Source organism: Pleurodeles waltl, chromosome 7 (genome assembly GCF_031143425.1).
Source record: "Pleurodeles waltl isolate 20211129_DDA chromosome 7, aPleWal1.hap1.20221129, whole genome shotgun sequence".
NCBI lineage: Eukaryota > Metazoa > Chordata > Amphibia > Caudata > Salamandridae > Pleurodeles > Pleurodeles waltl.
Genome location: NC_090446.1, coordinates 764,627,941 through 764,650,555, shown reverse-complemented (window position 1 = coordinate 764,650,555; position 22,615 = coordinate 764,627,941). Strand labels below are relative to the sequence as shown.

The following is a 22,615-nucleotide window of genomic DNA, read 5'->3' as shown; positions in this document are numbered from 1 at the left end:
TTCACTACATTCACTTTTACTGTGCCATCACTATAGGAGCACCGTAAGGATTGAATTCAAAATCAAGAATGACTGTGCTTTTAGTAAAGATATAATAAAATATGAATTGTCGACATAATTTGCACATGTTTGAAGAGTGTTTAAAAATTGTTTACCAGGAAGACAAGGGTTTTACTTCTCCCTGTAGGACCATTGTTTAATTACTTATTTAACTAACCAGGTTCTAGGGTTACAGGGTGTAAGGAAATGCCTCCTTGGCATGGTTACCTCCTGACTTTTTGCCTTTGCTGATGCTAAGTTTTGATTTGAAAGTGTGCTGAGGCCTGCTAACCCGGCCCCAGCACCAGTGTTCTTTCCCTAACCTGTACTTTTGTTTCCACAATTGGCACACCCTGGCATCCAGGTAAGTCCCTTGTAACTGGTACCCCTGGTACCAAGGGCCCTGATGCCAGGGAAGGTCTCTAAGGGCTGCAGCATATCTTATGCCATCCTGGGGACCCCTCACTCAGCACAGACACACTGCTTGCCAGCTTGTGTGTGCTAGTGGGGATAAAAAGACTAAGTCGACATGGCACTCCCCTCAGGGTGCCATGCCAACCTCACACTGCCTATACAGTATAGATAAGTCACCCCTCTAGCAGGCCTTACAGCCCTAAGGCAGGGTGCACTATACCATAGGTGAGGGCACCAGTGCATGAGCACTGTGCCCCTACAGTGTCTAAACAAAACCTTAGACATTGTAAGTGTAGGGTAGCCATAAGAGTATATGGTCTGGGAGTCTGTCATGCACGAACTCCACAGCACCATAATGGCTACACTGAAAACTGTGAAGTTTGGTATCAAACTTCTCAGCACAATAAATGCACACTGATGCCAGTGTACATTTTATTGTAACATACACCCCAGAGGGCACCTTAGAGGTGCCCCCTGAAACCTTAATCGACTATCCGTGTAGGCTGACTAGTTCTAGCAGCCTGCCACACACCAGACATGTTGCTGGCCACATGGGGAGAGTGCCTTTGTCACTCTGTGGCTAGTAACAAAGCCTGTCTTGGGTGGAGGTGCTTCACACCTCCCCCTGCAAGAACTGTAACACCTGGCGGTGAGCCTCAAAGGCTCACCCACTTTGTTACAGCACCACAGGGCACTCCAGCTAGTGGAGTTGCCCGCCCCCTCCGGCCACGGCCCCACTTTTGGCGGCAAGGCCGGAGGAGATAATGAGAAAAAAAAGGAGGAGTCACTGGCCAGTCAGGACAGCCCCTAAGGTGTCCTGAGCTGAAGTGACTCTGACTTTTAGAAATCCTCCATCTTGCAGATGGAGGATTCCCCCAATAGGGATAGGAATGTGACCCCCTCCCCTCGGGAGGAGGCACAAAGAGGGTGTACCCACCCTAAGGGCTAGTAGCCATTGGCTACTAACCCCCCAGACCTAAACATGCCCTTAAATTTAGTATTTAAGGGCTCCCCAGAACCTAGGAACTCAGATTCCTGCAACCTAAGAAGAACAGGACTGCTAAGCTGAAAAACCCTGCAGACGGAGACACCAACTGCTTTGGCCCCAGCTCTACTGGCCTGTCTCCCCACTTCTAAAGACACTGCTCCAGCGACGCTCTCCCCAGGGACCAGCGACCTCTGAATCCTCAGAGGACTGCCCTGCATCTAGAAGGACCAAGAACTCCTGAAGACAGCGGCCCTGTTCACCAAAGACTGCAACTTTGAAACAAAGAAGCAACTTTGCAACAACTTGCGTTTCCCGCCGGAAGCGTGAGACTTGACACTCTGCACCCGACGCCCCCGGCTCAACTTGTGGAGAACAATCGCTTCAGGGAGGACTCCCCGGCGACTGCGAGACCGTGAGTAGCCAGAGTTGCCCCCCCTGAGCTCCCACAGCGATGCCTGCAGAGGGAATCCCGAGGCTCCCCCTGACCGCGACTGCCTGCTTCTAAGATCCGACGCCTGGTAAAGATTCTGCACCCGCAGCCCCTAGGGCCTTAAGGATCCGACCTCCAGTGCAGGAGTGACCCCCAGGTGGCCCTCTCCCTTGCCCAGGTGGTGGCTACCCCGAGGAACCCCCCAATTGCCTGCCTGCATCGCTGAAGAGACCCCTTGGTCTCCCATTGAAACCTATTGAAAACCCGACGCGTGTTTGCACACTGCACCCGGCCGCCCCCGTGCTGCTGAGGGTGTACTTTCTGTGTGGACTTGTGTCCCCCCCGGTGCCCTACAAACCCCCCCTGGTCTGCCCTCCGAAGACCCGGGTACTTACCTGCTGGCAGACTGGAACCGGGGCACCCCCTTCTCCATTGAAGCCTATGCGTTTTGGGCACCACTTTGACCTCTGCACCTGACCGGCCCGAGCTGCTGGTGTGGTAACTTTGGGGTTGCTCTGAACCCCCAACGGTGGGCTACCTTGGACCCAAACTTGAACCCCATAGGTGGTTTACTTACCTGCAAAAACTAACAAACTCTTACTCCCCCAGGAACTGTTGAAAATTGCAGTGTGTCTAATTTTAAAATAGCTATATGTGATTTATGTGAAAAGTGTATATGCTATTTTGCTAATTCAAAGTTCCTAAAGTACCTACCTGCAATACCTTTCATTTGAAGTATCACATGTAAATTTTGAACCTGTGGTTCATAAAATAAATTAAGAAAATATATTTTTCTATACAGAAACCTATTGGCCTGGAATTGTCTCTGAGTGTGTGTTCCTCATTTATTGCCTGTGTGTGTACAACAAATGCTTAACACTACTCCTTTGATAAGCCTACTGCTCGACCACACTACCACAAAATAGAGCATTAGTATTATCTCTTTTTGCCACTATCATACCTCTAAAGGGAACCCTTGGACTCTGTGCATACTATTCCTTAATTTGAAATAGTGCATACAGAGCCAACTTCCTACATTGGTGGATCAGCGGTGGGGTACAAGACTTTGCATTTGCTGGACTACTCAGCCAATACCTGATCACACGACTAAATTCCAAAAATTATAATTAGAAACTGATTTTTGAAATTTGAGCTATTTTTCTACATTTTTAAAAGTCCTGCTAGGGCCTTGTGTTAGTCCCGGTTAGCATTTCTTTTAGAGTTTAAAGGTTTTGTGAAAGTTTGAATTAAGTTCTAGAGATAGTTTTAGATTCTTAAAAAGTATCCCAACTTTTAGAAACATAGGGGGTCATTCTGACCCCGGCGGGCGGCGGGAGCCGCCCGCCTGGAGGGAACCGCCGAATGACCGCACCGCCCGCCGGCGGAGTTGTAGGGGTGCGACGGGTGCAGTGGCACCCGTCGCGATTTTCAGTGTCTGCAAAGCAGACACTGAAAATCTTTATGGGGCCCTGTGAGGTAAAAACCGCCAGGAACAGGATGGCGGGAAGGGGGTCAGAATCCCCATGGCGGCGCTGCAAGCAGCGCCGCCATGGAGGATTCCCTGGGCCAGGGGTAAACCGGCGGGAAACCGCTGGTTGCCCTTTTCTGACCGCAGCTTTACCGCCGCGGTCAGAATGGCCCAGGAAGCACCGCCAGCCTGTTGGCGGTGCTTACGCGGTCCCCGGCCCTGGCGGTCATGGACCGCCAGGGTCGGAATGACCCCCATAATGTCTAATGCAGAAGAGAGTGTGATGGAACTCGACCTCACACCTTACCTCCATCTTAGAATGAGGGAGCTAAGGTCTCTCTGCAAAATAAAAAAAATAAAAGCTGGCATAAACCCTTCCAAAGCACAGCTCCAGGAGCTGCTGGCAGAGTTTGACAAAGCCAACCCCTCTGAGGATGACCTCCCAGAGGATGAAGCTAGTGACTTGGAGGAGAATTCCCCCCCTCCATTCCTAATTAGGGAGATCAGGGCCCCTCAAGCCCTGACTCCAACTGTGATAGTCGGAGATGCTGCTTCCCTCACAGGAGGGTCCAGCACCTCTGTAATCACTGAGGATAGCCTCAGTGAAGATGACCTCCTGCTAGCCAGGATGGCCAAAATATTGGCTTTAGAGAGTCAGCTCCTAGCCATAGAAAGGGAAAGACAAGAGATGGGTTTTGGTCCCATCCATGGTGGCAGCAACATAAATAGGGTCAGAGATTCTCCTGACATGTTGAAAATCCCAAAAGGGATTGTAACTAAATATGAAGATGGTGATGACATCACCAAATGGTTCACAGCTTTTGAGAGGGCTTGTGCAACCAGAAAAGTAAACAGATCTCACTGGGGTGCTCTCCTTTGGGAAATGTTCACTGGAAAGTGTAGGGATAGACTCCTCACACTCTCTGGAAAAGATGCAGAATCCTATGACCTCATGAAGGCTACCTGGATTGAGGGCTTTGGATTCTCCACTCAGGAGTATAGAATTAGGTTCAGGGGGACTCAAAAATCCTCGAGCCAGACCTGGGTTGATTGTGTGGACTACTCAGTGAAAACACTGGATGGTTGGATTCAAGGCAGTGGTGTAAATGATTATGATGGGCTGTACAATTTATTTGTGAAAGAACACCTATTGAGTAATTGTTCAAATGATAAACTGCATCAGCATCTGGTAGACCTAGGACCAATTTCTCCCCAAGAATTGGGAAAGAAGGCGGACCATTGGGTCAAGACTAGGATGACCAAGACTTCCACAGGGGGTGACCAAAAGAAAGGGGTCACAAAGCCTCCCCAGGGGAAGAGTGTTGAGACATCCAAAGGTAAAAATAGTAAAGAGTCTTCTACAGGCCCCTGGAGGGTGGGACCAGAGCCTCTTCACAAACCAATTTTGGGTACAAGGGTAAAAACTTTGATCCCATAAAGGCCTGGTGTCGTAGCTGTAATCAGCCTGGACACCAAACTGGAGACAAGGCCTGTCCCAAGAATAGTACCACTTCTAACTCCACTCCAGCTAACACTGGAATGGCCAGTCTCCAAGTGGGATCAACAGTGTGCCCAGAGCAAATCAGGTGTCACACTGAAGCTACATTAGTCTCTGAGGGTGGGGTGGATTTAGCCACACTGGCTGCTTGGCCTCCTAACTTGCAAAATGACAGGCAGCAGCTCTTAATTAATGGGACAAGTGTAGAAGGCCTGAGGGATACAGGTGCCAGAGTCACCATGGTGACAGAGAAACTGGTTTCCCCTGGTCAATACCTGGCTTGACAAACTTATCCAGTTACCAACGCTGACAATCAGACTAAAGTACATCCCATGGCTATGGTAACTTTAGAGTGGGGAGGGGTCAATGGCCTGAAACAGGTGGTGGTCTCCTCAAATATCCCTTTGGACTGTTTGCTTGGAAATTACCTGGAGTCCTCAGCATGGGCTGAGGTAGAACTGAAAACCCATGCAGCCATGCTGAGTATCCCTGAACTGGTGTGTGTCAAGACAAGGGCACAGTGCAAGGCTCAGGGTGAAAAAGTAGTGTTGGAGCCTGGAAAAAGGGCCCAACCTACCAAGAGAAAAGGAAAGACAACTGGGGAACCAGTTGCAACACAACAACAAAAAGAGAACCTCTCTTCTCAGGAAGAAGTTCTGCCCCCAGGGGCCCCACGACACCCGTTCCCGCCAGCCAGGTTCTTGCAGCGCCGCCGTGGAGGATTCCCTGGGGCAGCGGGAAGCCGGCGGGAAACCGCCGGCTTCCCTTTTCTGACCGCGGCTTTACCGCCACGGTCAGAATGCCCCCGGAAGCACCGCCAGCCTGTTGGCGGTGCTTCGTCCGTCACCTACCCTGGCGGTGTATGACCGCCAGGGTAGGAATGACCCCCATAGGGTCTATTGGGAAGATGGACTCCTTTACAGTGAGGTAAGAGATCCCAAACCTGGTGCCACTAGGAGAGTGGTAGTGCCTCAGGAGTTTAGAGAGTTCATACTGACCTTAGCCCATGATATTCCTCTTGCTGGGCATTTGGGACAGACCAAGACGTAGTTTTGTGTCTCCTGTACCACCTGTCAAGCCAGTGGTAAGACAGGTGGACACCCAAAGGCCCCCCTCATTCCACTTCCAGTGGTGGGGGTCCCCTTTGAAAGAGTGGGTGTGGACGTAGTGGGTCCACTTGAACCTCCCACAGCCTCAGGGAACCTATACATACTAGTAGTAGTGGATCATGCTACTAGATACCCTGAAGCAATTCCCCTTAGGTCAACTACTGCCCCTGCAGTGGCCAAGGCACTCATTGGTATCTTTACCAGAGTGGGTTTTCCTAAGGAGGTGGTGTCTGACAGAGGTACCAACTTTATGTCAGCATACCTGAAACATATGTGGAATGAGTGTGGGGTGACTTACAAATTCACCACACCATACCATCCGCAAACCAATGGTCTTGTTGAGAGATTCAACAAAACATTGAAAAGCATGATCATGGGGCTCCCTGAAAAAATCAAAAGGAGATGGGATGTCCTCTTGCCATGCCTGCTTTTCGCTTACAGAGAGGTGCCTCAGAAGGGAGTAGGGTTCTCACTCTTTGAACTTCTGTTTGGCCACCCTGTAAGGGGAGTGTAGGAAGTTGGCTCTGTATGCACTATTTCAAAGTAAGGAATAGTATGCACAGAGTCCAAGGGTTCCCCTTAGAGGTAAGATAATGGCAAAAAGAGATAATACTAATGCTCTATTTTGTGGTAGTGTGGTCGAGCAGTAGGCTTATCAAAGGAGTAGTGTTAAGCATTTGTTGTACATACACACAGGCAATAAATGAGGAACACACACTCAGAGACAATTCCAGGCCAATAGGTTTTGTTATAGAAAAATACCTTTTCTTAGTTTATTTTAAGAACCACAGGTTCAAATTCTACATGTAATATCTCATTTGAAAGGTATTGCAGGTAAGTACTTTAGGAACTTTGAATAATTACAGTAGCATATATACTTTTCACATAAAACACAAATAGCTGTTTTAAAAGTGGACACAGTGCAATTTTCACAGTTCCTGGGGGAGGTAAAGTATTGTTAGGTTTTGCAGGTAAGTAAACCACCTACGGGGTTAAGATTGGGGTCCAAGGTAGCCCACCGTTGGGGGTTCAGAGGTACCCCAAAGTTACCACACCAGCAGCTCAGGGCCGGTCAGGTGCAGAGTTCAAAGTGGTGCCCAAAACGCATAGGCTTCAATGGAGAGAAGGGGGTGCCCCGGTTCCAGTCTGCCAGCAGGTAAGTACCCGCGTCTTCGGAGGGCAGACCAGGGGGGTTTTGTAGGGCATCGGGGGGGGACACAAGTTCACACAAAAAGTACACCCTCAGCGGCACTGGGGCGGCCGGGTGCAGTGTAGAAACAAGCGTCGGGTTTCCAATGTAAATCAATGGGAGACCAAGGGGTCTCTTCAGCGATGCAGGCAGGCAAGGGGGGGGCTCCTCGGGGTAGCCACCACCTGGGCAAGGGAGAGGGCCTCCTGGGGGTCACTCCTGCACTGAAGTTCCGATCCTTCAGGTGCTGGGGGCTGCGGGTGCAGGGTCTTTTCCAGCCGTCGGGATTTTAGAGTCAGGCAGTCGCGGTCAGGGGGAGCCTGGGGATTCCCTCTGCAGGCGTCGCTGTGGGGGCTCAGGGGGGACAACTTTGGTTACTCACAGTCTCGGAGTCGCCGGAGGGTCTTCCCTGAGGTGTTGGTTCTCCACCAGTCGAGTCGGGGTCGCCGGGTGCAGTGTTGCAAGTCTCACACTTCTTGCGGGGATTGCAGGGGTCTTTAAATCTGCTCCTCTGAAACAAAGTTGCAGTCTTTTTGGAGCAGGTCCGCTGTCCTCGGGAGTTTCTTGTTCCTCTTGAAGCAGGGCAGTCATCTGAGGATTCAGAGGTCGCTGGTCCTTGAGAAAGTGTCGCTGGAGCAGGTTTCTTTAGAAGGCAGGAGACAGGCCGGTAGAACTGGGGCCAAAGCAGTTGGTGTCTTCTTTCTTCTTCTGCAGGGGTTTTCAGCTCAGCAGTCTTCTTCTTCGGTAAGTTGCAGGAATCTAAATTCTTAGGTTCAGGGGAGCCCTTAAATACTAAATTTAAGGGCGTGTTTAGGTCTGGGGGGTTAGTAGCCAATGGCTACTGGCCCTGAGGGTGGGTACACCCTCTTTGTGCCTCCTCCCAAGGGGAGGGGGTCACAATCCTATCCCTATTGGGGGAATCCTCCATCAGCAAGATGGAGGATTTCTAAAAGTTAGAGTGACTTCAGCTCAGGACACCTTAGGGGCTGTCCTGACTGGCCAGTGACTCCTCCTTGTTATTCTCATTATTTCCTCCGGCCTTGCCGCTAAAAGTGGGGGCGTGGCCGGAGGGGGCGGGCAACTCCACTAGCTGGAGTGCCCTGCGGTGCTGGGACAAAGGGGGTGAGCCTTTGAGGCTCACCGCTAGGTGTTACAGCTCCTGCCTGGGGGAGGTGTTAGCATCTCCACCCAGTGCAGGCTTTGTTACTGGCCACAGAGTGACAAAGGCACTCTCCCCATGGGGCCAGCAACATGTCTCGAGTGTGGCAGGCTGCTAGAACCAGTCAGCCTACACAGGTAGTTGGTTAAGGTTTCAGGGGGCACCTCTAAGGTGCCCTCTGGGGTGTAGTTTACAATAAAATGTACACTGGCATCAGTGTGCATTTATTGTGCTGAGAAGTTTGATACCAAACTTCCCAGTTTTCAGCGTAGCCATTATGGTGCTGTGGAGTTCGTGTTTGACAGACTCCCAGACCATATACTCTTATGGCTACCCTGCACTTACAATGTCTAAGGTTTTGCTTAGACACTGTAGGGGCACAGTGCTCATGCACTGGTGCCCTCACCTATGGTATAGTGCACCCTGCCTTAGGGCTGTAAGGCCTGCTAGAGGGGTGACTTATCTATACTGCATAGGCAGTGTGAGGTTGGCATGGCACCCTGAGGGGAGTGCCATGTCGACTTACTCGTTTTGTTCTCACCAGCACACACAAGCTGGCAAGCAGTGTGTCTGTGCTGAGTGAGGGGTCTCCAGGGTGGCATAAGACATGCTGCAGCCCTTAGAGACCTTCCCTGGCATCAGGGCCCTTGGTACCAGAGGTACCAGTTACAAGGGACTTACCTGGATGCCAGGGTGTGCCAATTGTGGATACAAAAGTACAGGTTAGGGAAAGAACACTGGGGCTGGGGCCTGGTTAGCAGGTCTCAGCACACTTTCAATTCAAAACATAGCATCAGCAAAGGCAAAAAGTCAGGGGGTAACCATGCCAAGGAGGCATTTCCTTACAGGGAGCACTAGCTCTTGTGAAAGAAGGCTGGGAGAGACCTCTTCATGAGCCTAAGCAAGATATAGTGGACTATGTACTTGGCCTACGTTCAAGGATGGCAGAGTACATGGAAAAGGCAAGCAAAAACCTTGAGGCCAGCCAACAGCTCCAGAAGTTTTGGTATGACCAAAAGGCTGAAATGGTTGAATTTCAACCAGGGCAGAAAGTCTGGGTTTTGGAGCCTGTGGCTCCCAGGTCACTTCAGGACAGATGGAGTGGCCCTTTCCCAGTGCTGGAAAAGAAGAGTCAGGTCACCTACCTGGTGGACCTAGGCACTAGCAGGACCCCCAAGAGGGTGATCCATGTGAACCGCCTTAAGCTCTTCCATGACAGGGCTGATGTGAATCTGTTGATGGTAACAGATGAGGACCAGGAAGCTGAGAGTGAAGCTCTCCCTGATCTCCTCTCCACAAACCCTAAAGATGGCTCAGTTTATGGAGTGATCTATTCAGACACCCTCTCTAGCCAACAGCAATCTGATTGTAGGAAGGTCCTGCAACAGTTTTTTGAGCTCTTTTCCCTAACCCCTGCTCAGACACACCTGTGTACCCATGATGTGGACACAGGAGACAGCATGTCTGTCAAAAACAAAATTTTCAGACATTCTGACCAAGTTAAGGAAAGCATCAAGGTGGAAGTCCACAAGATGCTGGAATTGGGAGTCATTGAGCACTCTGACAGCCCCTGGGCTAGCCCAGTGGTCTTAGTCCCCAAACCTCACACCAAAGATGGAAAGAGAGAGATGAGGTTTTGCGTGGACTACAGAGGACTTAAGTCTGTCACCAAGACAGATGCCCATCCCATTCCAAGGGCTGATGAACTGATTAACAAATTAGGTGCTGCCAAGTTCTTAAGTACCTTTGACTTAACTGCAGGGTACTGGCAAATCAAATTGGCACCAGGAGCAAAAGAAAAGACAGCATTCTCCACACCTGATGGGCATTATCAGTTTACTGTTATGCCCTTTGGTTTCAAGAATGCCCCTGCCACCTTCCAAAGGTTGGTGAATCAAGTCCTTCCTGGTTTGGAGTCCTTTAGTGCAGCTTATCTTGACGATATTGCTGTCTTTAGCACCAGCTGGCAGGATCACCTGGTCCACCTGAAGAAGGTTTTGAAGGCTCTGCTATCAGCAGGCCTCTCTATCAAGGCATCCAAATGCCAGGTAGGGCAGGGAACTGTGGTTTACTTGGGACACCTTGTAGGTGGAGGCCAAGTGCAGCCACTCCAGCCTAAGATCCAGACTATTCTGGACTGGCCAGCTCTAAAAACCCAGACTCAAGTCAGGGCATTCCTTGGCTTGACTGGGTACTACAGGAGGTTTGTGAAGGGATATGGATCCATAGTGACAGCCCTCACAGAACTTACCTCCAAGAAAATGCCCAAGAAAGTAAACTGGACTGTAGAATGCCAACAGGCCTTTGACACCCTGAAACAAGCAATGTGCAAAGCACCAGTTCTAAAAGCTCCAGATTACTCCAAGCAGTTCATTGTGCAGACCGATGCCTCTGAACATGGGATAGGGGCAGTTTTGTCCCAAACAAATGAAGATGGTCTTGACCAGCCTGTTGCTTTCATTAGCAGGAGGTTACTCCCCAGGGAGCAGCGTTGGCGTGCCATTGAGAGGGAGGCCTTTGCTGTGGTTTGGTCCCTGAAGAAGCTGAGACCATACCTCTTTGGTACTCACTTTGTAGTTCAAACTGACCACAGACCTCTCAGATGGCTGATGCAAATGAAAGGTGAAAATCCAAAACTGTTGAGGTGGTCCATCTCCCTACAGGGAATGGACTTTATAGTGGAACACAGACCTAGGACTGCCCATGCCAATGCAGATGGCCTTTCCAGGTTCTTCCACTTAGAAAATGAAGACTCTCTAGGGAAAGGTTAGTCTCATCCTCTTTCGTTTGGGGGGGGGGGGGGGGGTTGTGTAAGGAAATGCCTCCTTGGTATGGTTACCCCCTGACCTTTTGCCTTTGCTGATGCTAAGTTTTGATTTGAAAGTGTGCTGAGGCCTGCTAACCCGGCCCCAGCACCAGTGTTCTTTCCCTAACCTGTACTTTTGTTTCCACAATTGGCACACCCTGGCATCCAGGTAAGTCCCTTGTAACTGGTACCCCTGGCCCTGATGCCAGGGAAGGTCTCTAAGGGCTGCAGCATATCTTATGCCACCCTGGAGACCCCTCACTCAGCACAGACACACTGCTTGCCAGCTTGTGTGTGCTAGTGGGGATAAAAAGACTAAGTCGACATGGCACTCCCCTCAGGGTGCCTTGCCAACCTCACACTGCCTATGCAGTACAGATAAGTCACCCCTCTAGCAGGCCTTACAGCCCTAAGGCAGGGTGCACTATACCATAGGTGAGGGCACCAGTGCATGAGCACTGTGCCCCAACAGTGTCAAAGCAAAACCTTAGACATTGTAAGTGCAGGGTAGCCATAAGAGTATATGGTCTGGGAGTCTGTCATGCACGAACTCCACAGCACCATAATGGCTACACTGAAAACTGTGAAGTTTGGTATCAAACTTCTCAGCACAATAAATGCACACTGATGCCAGTGTACATTTTATTGTAACATACACCCCAGAGGCCACCTTAGAGGTGCCCCCTGAAACCTTAACCGACTATCCGTGTAGGCTGACTAGTTCTAGCAGCCTGCCACACACCAGACATGTTGCTGGCCACATGGGGAGAGTGCCTTTGTCACTCTGTGGCTAGTAACAAAGCCTGTAGTGGGTGGAGGTGCTTCACACCTCCCCCTGCAGGAACTGTAACACCTGGCGGTGAGCCTCAAAGGCTCACCCCCTTTGTTACAGCACCACAGGGCACTCCAGCTAGTGGAGGTGCCCGCTCCCTCCGGCCACTGCCCCACTTTTGGATGGCAAGGCCGGAGGAGATAATGAGAAAAACAAGGAGGAGTCACTGGCCAGTCAGGACAGCCCCTAAGGTGTCCTGAGCTGAGGTGAGTCTGACTTTTAGAAATCCTCCATCTTGCAGATGGAGGATTCCCCCAATAGGGATAGGAATGTGACCCCCTCCCCTTGGGAGGAGGCACAAAGAGGGTGTACCCACCCTCAGGGCTAGTAGCCATTGGCTACTAACCCCCCAGACCTAAACACGCCCTTACATTTTGTATTTAAGGGCTCCCCAGAACCTAGGAACTCAGATTCCTGCAACCTAAGAAGAAGAGGACAGCTAAGCTGAAAAACCCTGCAGAGAAGACGGAGACACCAACTGCTTTGGCCCCAGCTCTACCGGCCTGTCTCCCCACTTCTAAAGCCACTGCTCCAGCGACGCTCTCCCCAAGGACCAGTGACCTCTGAATCCTCAGAGGACTGCCCTGCATCTAGAAGGACCAAGAACTCCGGAGGACAGCAGCCCTGTTCACCAAAGACTGCAACTTTGAAACAAAGAAGCAACTTTGCAACAACTTGTGTTTCCTGCCGGAAGCGTGAGACTTGACACTCTGCACCCGACGCCCCCGGCTCGACTTGTGGAGAACAATCACTTCAGGGAGGACTCCCCGGCGACTGCGAGACCGTGAGTAGCCAGAATTGCCCCCCCTGAGCCCCCACAGCGACGCCTGCAGAGGGAATCCCGAGGCTCCCCCTGACCGCGACTGCCTGCTTCTAAGATCCGACGCCTGGTAAAGACTCTGCACCCGCAGCCCCTAGGGCCTGAAGGATCCGACCTCCAGTGCAGGAGTGACCCCCAGGTGGCCCTCTCCCTTGCCCAGGTGGTGGCTACCCAGAGGAGCCCCCCCCCCCTTGCCTGCCTGCATCGATGAAGAGACCCCTTGGTCTCCCATTGAAACCTATTGAAAACCCGACGCGTGTTTGCACACTGCACCCGGCCGCCCCCGTGCTGCTGAGGGTGTACTTTCTGTGTGGACATGTGTCCACCCCGGTGCCCTACAAAACCCCCCTGGTCTGCCCTCCGAAGACGCGGGTACTTACCTGCTGGCAGACTGGAACCGGGGCACCCCCTTCTCCATTGAAGCCTATGCGTTTTGGGCACCACTTTGACCTCTGCACCTGACCGGCCCTGAGCTGCTGGTCTGGTAACTTTGGGGTTGCTCTGAACCCCCAACGGTAGACTACCTTGGACCCAAACTTGAACCCCGTAGGTGGTTTACTTACCTGCAAAAACTAACAAACTCTTACTCCCCCCAGGAACTGTTGAAAATTGCACTGTGTCTAGTTTTAGAATAGCTATATGTGATTTATGTGAAAAGTGTATATGCTATTTTGCTAATTCAAAGTTCCTAAAGTACCTACCTGCAATACCTTTCATTTGAAGTATTACATGTAAATTTTGAACCCGTGGTTCTTAAAATAAACTAAGAAAATATATTTTTCTATACAGAAACCTATTGGCCTGGAATTGTCTCTGGCATTTACAACACCAATAGCTTTAACTCTTGCTAACGCAGACAATTTTTATTAAAATTATTAATGAATATTAATGTATTTGAGTGTCGCATTACGTAGAATATATAATAACTTAGAGAAAAATAATGGACGCATTTGAAAGTGTGAGAGGCCACCAATGTTCACGAAGTGTACTTCTTAATGGCTTATTATTATGAAACGTTGAGCTTATGTTTAAATAATGTAGTAATATGTCATATTTAGGCTTGTGCATTATGTATTAGCTTTATTATTAATTTTTAGCTTTAACTTAGCGGAGGTCCTAGTTGCAGGGCCTCATGTCAAGCTGTATTTCTTGAGCGTTTAATAAAATGTCTGTTTAGAGAATTATATGTGATTTTCCACCGTGCTGACTTAATGTGCTCGTAGCTAAAAGTCTTTTCTCATGAGAACTGCTTGCTAGAAGATGCTGTTCTTATGAATGCAACAATGTAAATGTAATGTGTGTGAGACTGACTTTCTCAGGAGAGTACAATGAAGACACTGACTTGAGTGTAAGCTGTAACAATATTGTTACCTGATGAGCCGGATGGATGAGAACAGTATGAAAGGAGCCAATCATCGACATGTGAACCGTGTACTAGTAGAATTGTAGATTTGAAGTTTTTGTTTTATTGGACAAAGTGTGAACATGCGATCCCTTGACCAATAGGGACTTGGGAAGTAGTTTTAGGAAATCTAATTTAGCAGAACTGCACTGAGAAGAGGACACCACTTGCTCATTTTCAATCTTGCCGAAAGGCCAGTATTATTTCTTGACCGTCTTGAGAAGTGACATGTTTAACTTTACTGCTTAAAGACTTTGCCTTTTCTGAACTTTGATGCTGAATCCAGATTCCTTGCTGACCAGACTGATGTCCTGACGACAAAGACTGTCACTGCTTGCTGATCCAACTGAGGGTAGGTATATTGACTATGATGTTGTTTGCTATGTCTATTTGCTTTTGTTTCTAGGTACCAACCGTGCTATTTTTATAGAGCCATAGTTAGATGTTTTTCCAAACTTGCGTTGACTAAGTTGTTTTGCATGAAGCCCAACATGCTAATTCTAATCTGGTGTTAGGGTTCTCACTGATGAAGTTTGCTGTATGAAATAACAGCTGATGTCTTTTCTTTGCTGAATCTAAATGTATGTTATTACGTTTGTGCAGTTATTCTTGTTATTAATTTGCACGGTAATATTGGAATGTATAGTAGCTTAAGCCTTGATTAGATTGCATTTCTTTCGTCGCTTCGGTCAGCCAGTGTTGTTTCTGTATGTTTATCATTTTATTTTGCGATGAATTTACCTGACCTTAGCATTGTTAATATAGGCAAATAAATATTTTAACTTTTACATAAATGTGTGGTTATTCATGACTGAATGGTTATGGTGTGTGACAATTATTGCCTCCGATTGATTACTAATGTTAATTGATGTTAATAATTGACAATTGGTTATTGAGTAGTACTGGTACTGGGCATATGCAGTGCGAACATCTTAAGCGTGGTCAAAAGGTCCATCGACCTATTCGCGTCCACATGTAAGTTTACTTATTAAGGTCTGACGCGCTAGCACTCTCAAGATCTATTACATTGCAAATGCTTGTTTAGGACTTGTGCCTTGGATCTCACTACACATGGTGCACAGCCGTGGAAAGAGCGTTGCAGTGTCTCTTGTCGTGTTCTTCCTCTTATGAAATTCTGCACCCAATGACAATATAGACATCAAATTTGACTCGCTCTTAATACTTTTCAAAAGGATTTCTATTGCGTATTGCCGCCAGGCTCCGTGGCGACCATCTTTTGAACGGAATCAGTCCCTATGGAAATCAAAGAAAGACAAAATGGCAACCTTAAAAGGACGCCTGAAAGTCTCCTGTAATTCTAGCATCTAAGATGCAATGGAGTTTTGATATAAGAACTGAAAAATCTCAAAATAAAAATAATTCTACAGTACAAAAACGATGCTGTATAGTAATACGATCTATTTCAATAGGAAATTCACGAAAGCAAAGCACATGTTTAATGTTGTATTCCTTCTAGGTGAAAGCGAAAAATGTATGTACATTTCGGTACGTGCATAAAACATTTGATATTATGAAGTTAATCTAGAAAAAATTGTTGTTGAAACGTGTTCGCATTAGTTGGTAAATTGAAAAAAATACTGCAAGATGGCCGCCGCGGTGAGGAAGTCGCTCGCTGGTGAGGAGTTGTAACTTTCTTGCCGTGCGGCTGGTTGCTTCACGGCGCACTAAAGCTTTGAGGAGGGAACCAGCATTTACCCCAATTACAGAGGTCCGACAGGCGTTTGTGGTGCTAGTGATGGGTCGGGAATCTAGGTGAGTTATACCAGTCACTGTGTACAGTGCGGGGAATCAGACAGTATACTGGAGCCCAAGTAAGCCAGCGCCTGAGTGAAAGCGTTACACCTCTATGATATTAACGCTGTGTCTGGTGGCGTAGCGTTTGCCGTGCACGAACACATAGCACCAGTGCAGGTATAATTTCACATATCAATCTTAACCCTCAGTTGCAAGACGGCAAACATATTTTTTTGTAAAATGATATTGTTAAAGTTTATGTACAGTGGTCACGAGGGTTGCCATATTGCTCCTTGTCCGGCTGTGCTTCCAATTCGCTGATTTCTGGGAATTGTTGGTGGTTAATTTACTTAATCGTGCTGGGCAAACACACATAATAACGATTTGTTACGTCACGACTTAGCACTGTATACATGTTGTCCTCCTGACACTGAGCACTATATGGTAATACTAGTGTATGCTGCAGAACACTTATGACACGATTCACAACATACACCCACTGCTGTCTTAATAGGCTTCTAAGACTATTAAGCCTTTTTTCTTTACCACCCAACGTCTTATGCACAAGTACTCAGTTATCGTCTCGGATGAAACCAAGGATTCTGGCTGAATTTATGGCCCGAGTACTTAAGGACACTAAGCTGAAGGACCGAGTTACTAACAGATTGTCTAAAAAGAGTACCTTGGATCCTGCCTTTAGCTGAAAGCAGTTGATCTTTGGGCGACGGCACTCATGCAAGAGGCAAAAGTTAAACTGAGCCTGGTTCTGATCGTTAGTTTTGGAAATAACAATCTCTGTGTCGTCTGCATATCAGACAGTGTTGAACCCAAAGGTGCGGCTAAGGAAGTCTAAAGGTGATAGGCAGATTAAGTAAAGAAAGGACTAAGTGAAGATCCTCGTGGAATGCTAAAGTTAACGGGAATGGTGTTATATTTGATAGGTAAATCATCTGATATCTGGAAGAAAAAAAAGGTCTGTCAATTTGAGGTCAAATTTGCAGACACCCAGGTGGAGCAGGGCCTAAGAATACAATGTGAGAAAGTATTAATGGCAGTCGAGTGGTCGAGTAAAATAAGGGCAGCATACTGGCCTTGATCAAGTAGCGTTATGAGATTGTTGAAAAGCAGACGAGTTCTGTGTAGTGGGTGGAATCCTGACTGGGAAGGATCTAAGGGAGCTGGACGGTTCTGAGGTAGGAGCTTTCTTGACAAGTTTGGAAAGAAAAGGCAGCCGAGATATCAAACAGAAGTTACTAAGGATATTTGGGTCAGAGTGTTTTGTTTTTTAAGATCTGAATAATGAAAGCATGCTTCCAGTTGAATGGAACTGATGCTGCCTTGATCAAAATGTTGTCTAAAGCAACAAGAACTGGATACATAATATGCATGAGATGAACAATGTTAGAAGGGAAAGTATCGGTTGGATATTGTGTTTTGGTAAGTGACAAAAAATTGTAGCCTTCCTGTGCATGAAAGGCTATTAAAGGTGAATAGGTTCTGTCTGTACAACAGCAGGTAGAAAGCATCATAGTTTGGGGGTAAGGGGTGGCTGATCCTGACTAAATATTAGCAACTTTATTTAGGAATAATACTGAGATTCTGAAGCATTGCTGCTGAGAAGGGAGGATAATTTGCTATATGAGGGCTGAATGAGAAGGCTCTTGACAGTACATAAGGTCTTGCGGATGGTTTCAATTTTATTTGCATAAGAAGTTGCCTGATAAGTGCAATTTAGGCATGGATATTCTTTGGTTGCCAATTTATAGATAACTTTGGCTCTGGTATTGTAAGACGTACTCAGTTGGCATTCAAGTTTCTTGAAGTGTTTCATGGACCAGTTCTAGATTTCTCAGTTGTCACCGGTTTGGTTAATGGGGCAAATTTATTTTTGTGTTTCAGCGGTTTAGTTTGTGGTCTTTGAATGTTAACTGTCAGTGGTGCTGTATTCCTATTAAATCCACTTTGTGGGATGCTTTAGGTCATTCATAGACTAATCATTTGTTTGTTCCAGCTAGTCATCCCAAATATTTTAATGTTCACTAGGCCATGACTGCTTCCCTTTGGCACCCTATTTCCTGGTTGCTGCCACACAGCAAGGGCACCAAAGGCAAGTCTGCACCTGAACCCAGCACCAGGAACTAGCGCTACTATTCTCAATGTATTTATTACCTGTTCTTTTGAGGGCCTTCATTCACTTAGTATCCCAGGTAAGGCGTGCTCTGGTCCCATCTCCGCTCACCTGTTCTCTTTTGAGCGTTGTTCATGCTCCTCCGTTGGTATTTCTGGCTCCAGCTTTTCTTCCTAAGGTTCTCGCTTGCAGTGTCACTCTCTTCCTGCTGGGCCCTAACAGAGGTCGTCTTTACATATTTTCTCCTGTTTCGTTAACATTGTGAGGTCCTTGCCTAAAATCTCATTTAACATTTATGATTTTATCATTACTCACCAACCTGTTGTCCTGTTCTTCATTGAAACCTGATTTTTATTTTTGTCGCACAGTGAAAAACATATAGCGATACATACAGATCCAGAATTAGCTGCAGCTCCGTAATTTTACAAAAAAGAAATAAAATAAAGAAAATACCATCATATGAATCACATACTAACTAATTCATCACATATTACAAGCTATCCTTTAAATGTCCTGAAGCCATGATTACAATGGGGCCCGTATTCTTGCTCCCCTTTCCCTGCCGGCCTTGCTTTAACTATATACAAGCTGTTTTCTAGATGGTATATTGAAGTCGAGCTAGCCTTTGACTACAAGTTGGGGAATCTGGTCTCAGCCAGTCTGATGCAATACAACCCTGCAAAGCTGACATAGCTAAAAAAAAGAAACTGCTGCTCTTGGCCTTTGCAGACCTCTTCATCAATCCCAAGCATTACCAAGTGGGGTGTCCTTCCTGACACAAAACCTTTTCCAGGAATTTCATAATATCCTTAATACATAAGGACAGCTTTTCACAGTTGTAAAACATATGATGTAAATCAGCATTTGAGCTTTGACTGCGTGGGCAGGTAATAAATACCTTCTGTCTTTTCCCCAACTCGCTAACCTGGCTGGTGTGTGATATAAATTAAAAAGCATCTTAAAATGTTGTGTTTGTGGTCCAGCTAATAATAATACGCTATTGGCCATGTCTAAAGAAGCTAAAAAGGTAGTTTCACTAGCCCCATCTGCTGTTCCCAGTTTGTTTGATCATATCGTCTTGCATGATGGAGTCTAATAATTGCAGCTATAGATTCTAAATGTTACAACTATCCCTACTCACCTTAACTCCATAACTCTAATCTTCTTGCTACAGGAGTTCTTCCTGGTTACAGATAGCAAAAAATCTAATCTGCAGAAATTTAAAGACATCCTTACTATCTAAGGAGAATTCCTCTTTCAGTTCAGAAAAAGATTTTATTTGACCCCCACATTGAAGAGATCCCCTAGTTTGCGAACTCTGCTAAAGATCCATTTTGAACAATAACTATCCTTAAAAATCCCTAGGAGGGACGGGGTATTCTAGAGTGGCGTATAATAGCTACCCGACCCTGCGCTTAACCTGCAACCAAACTTGGAATGCAGCCCTAATAGTCTTGACTCTAACCTTTTTAAAATAGCTGGGTTCAAGTATTCTTAAAAAGGCAGCATCAGCAGTATTACCCCATATCATCGTATATATAGAAGGAAGGGGATCCATTACCATATTTTCCGGAATAATTAGGTATAGATAGTGTCTGACTGTATTGCAAGGCCGCGGCCAGATAAAATAAGCTGAAGTTGGGGAGTGCCCAGCCCCCCCTCTGTCTAGGTAACACTAGATATTTAAAGGCTGTGTGTTTTAGAAAAGGACCATATGAAACAACTGACCAATGCTTCCATCTGCTTAAACCAGTTTTGGCCAAATTCCAGTGGGATAGTCAAAAAAAATAAAATACTTTGGGAAAGAAAATCATTTTGATCACATTACAACGCCCAACTATTGAAAGATGCAAATTGTTCATCCGTTGCAGTTCTTTTTTAAGAGTTGGCCAAGACTGGAGCGAGGTTGCTCTCTACTCTGGTATCCAAATTGGCTGATAATCTGACCAGCAGATGCTTGACTTGGACTATCTTACGTTAGTCGTCCTTATTTATCCAGTCATTGGTCATAATCCGGCATTTAGAATTATTCAATGGATAGCCGGAGATCTTTCCAAATCTTGTCATTTCTGACTCTATCTTTAATATTGCCGTAGCTGGGACAGGTGTTACGAATGCAATGTCGTCAGCATAAGCGAGTATCTTGGTGCTGCCTCCGACCGTTGCCACTGGTTCAATTTCCTTCGCATGTAGCAGCGCTCTGATAAGTGGATCTATGTATAAAGCAAAAAGAAGCGGAGAGCAGGGACATCCTTGTCTAGTGCCCCTCGAAATTAAAATAGGCTCAGATTTCAGCCCTGCTGTTAGCAATTTCGCTATTGGTTTCCCATACAAGATTTTAATAGCTCTGATAAAGCCTGGGCCTATATTAGCCCTGCGAAGTGTCGCCCAGCGATACATCCAGTCCACCCGGTTGAAGGACTTTTCCGTATCCAACAATATCAATGCCAAAGGTTCCTTGGTCACTTGTGCAGCGTCTATTAGTGCTATCACCAGTCTGAAATTGTCATCTGTACCCTTGCCTAGAATTAAACCATGGGGAGACTACTTTGTGAATCACTGCACTATGTCTAGTGGCAAAAATTTTGGCATAAAGCTTTGCGTTGCTATAAACAAGAGAAATAGGGCGATATGAACCGGGTGGCAATGGGTCTTTATCTTTGTTAAGAAAGACTTCTATATTCGCAATCAGCCATGATGTTGGTGGTTGGGATCCTGCTTGCACACTCGTAAATACACTAAGGAGTTCCTCACTCAGTTCCCGGAAAAATACTTTGAAGAATTCTAAGGGGATCTTGTCTGGCCAAGCAGCCTTGACACTCGACAGAGAGCTAACCGCAGTTGTTATTTCCTCTAGGGTTAGAGGGACCTATAGCTTTTGTTTATCTTCTTCCTTCAACTCCCCTCTTCCCCCCCCCCCCCCCTCGAGATACTCGCCAGATACTGATCTGTCTCATCCTCTAGGGGAATGTTATCTTGTGAATACAGATTCTGATAAAACTCTCTAAATACTCTTAAGACCTCTGGATTGCCTTTTACTAGGTGTCCCTCCGTATCCTTGAGTGCACCAATAGACCAATGAGTTGTCTTTTGCCTTATCTTGAGGGCAAGTAATTTCCTGGCTCTTTCACTGTACTTGTAATATTCCTGCTGATTCACCTGAAATTTAACCGCTACTGTTTCCACGTAAGATTTAACAATTTTAGCCTTTACTACCGCGGTTTTATTTAAAATTCCTGTAATTGGTAGATTTTTTTCTAAGCACCTCTGCTATCTGTTGTTCAAGTGAAGCCATCTCTGCCTGTGCTGTCTCCAACCTTTTAGAGTGTTCTCTCTCCTTCTTCACACAAAAGCTGAGGGTCTCTCCCCTGACACCGGCTATAAAAGCAACAAACACTATGTGGGTGGGAGCAGTCCCACGATTATTGTCCAAAAATTCTAGAATCCACCCTCTCATGTGTTGAATATATTGCTGATCTAGTAATAAACCTCTATCAAAAGACCAGCTCCTGTCATGTCAAGCCACCTGCCCCAGTTGAAATCCAATCACCAGCTGGTTGTGGTCTGATATAATTCTTGGATATCTCTTGATTGATAATCCTTCCCGCAAGTCAGTAGAAACAAAGAAATAATCTAATCTTGCTAGCTTCTTATGAGGGAAGGCAAAAAAAGTAAATTATGGATCTAACACCTTCAATATTGCCAAACATCCACTAATCCATTATTCTTTGCCAGTGTCTGCAGCTCTCAAAAGACCTTGATACATACAGTCCCTGATCCTGAATGGCATGATCATTATTTATATGAATGTTCAGATATCCACAGAGGATCACTGGTGACAGACAGGTTGCAAGCTCAACATTAATAAAATCCAGCAATTCTGAGTCCTCTAAATTAGGGCCATAAAGTGAGCAAAGTGTAAACTTTATTCCCCGGCTGCGCTTTCTAGCATCACCTAGCGGCCAAGCTTGTCTACAGACTTCTTTATCACTTCCACTGACCTGTTACGGGCACTACCGCCACCCCCTTCATTGTTGTTCCTTGAGTCATGTATGCAAGCAGGTAATAGCCAGGAAATCCCAGTAAATGTTTCTGGTTGCCTGAGATATGTGTCTCCTGCATGCAAATAATATGTGTCCTAAAGGATTTTAGCCCTTCGGTCACCATCCGCCGTTTTTTGCCATCATTGAGCCCACATATGTTCACAGTTGCTATATGTAAATTACCTCTATATGCCTGTATATCTTGCTACCTTAAGAAAAACATCACAAGCACCTTCTCCATCTCCAATCCTAACATTTAAGTCCCCCAGTTCTAACTGTTATCTTCCTGTGTGCCCCCCCATTTACCCTCCTCCACAACCCTGACCATCCTGAACCCTTACCCCCTCCTCCTAACTCCACCCCACCTACCCCTCCCCTCCTGCCTACTCCTAGAGACAGCCAGACAACCAGGTCTGCAAGATGGAGGCTGTACCCCTACCCCACACCCAGCACACCTGTGTGCCAACCTTAACTTTTCTAAAGCACTAACGCTGATGCTGAAGATCATGCAGATAAGCCCATCATAAAAGGTACC

At 46.8% G+C, this 22,615-nt stretch overlaps 1 protein-coding gene across 1 annotated transcript in view; it reads left to right on the top strand.

The window, feature by feature from the left end:
• The first annotated feature begins 15,772 nt into the window (after nt 1-15,772).
• Nucleotides 15,773-22,615, top strand: part of DDX46 (DEAD-box helicase 46) — a 669,293-nt gene continuing 662,450 nt past the window's right edge. Inside the window, exon 1 of the mRNA XM_069199247.1 lies at nt 15,773-15,927. Within this exon, the coding sequence (XP_069055348.1) occupies nt 15,911-15,927 (17 nt within the window). The 5' untranslated portion in view covers nt 15,773-15,910. The remainder of the gene's footprint in view (nt 15,928-22,615) is intronic.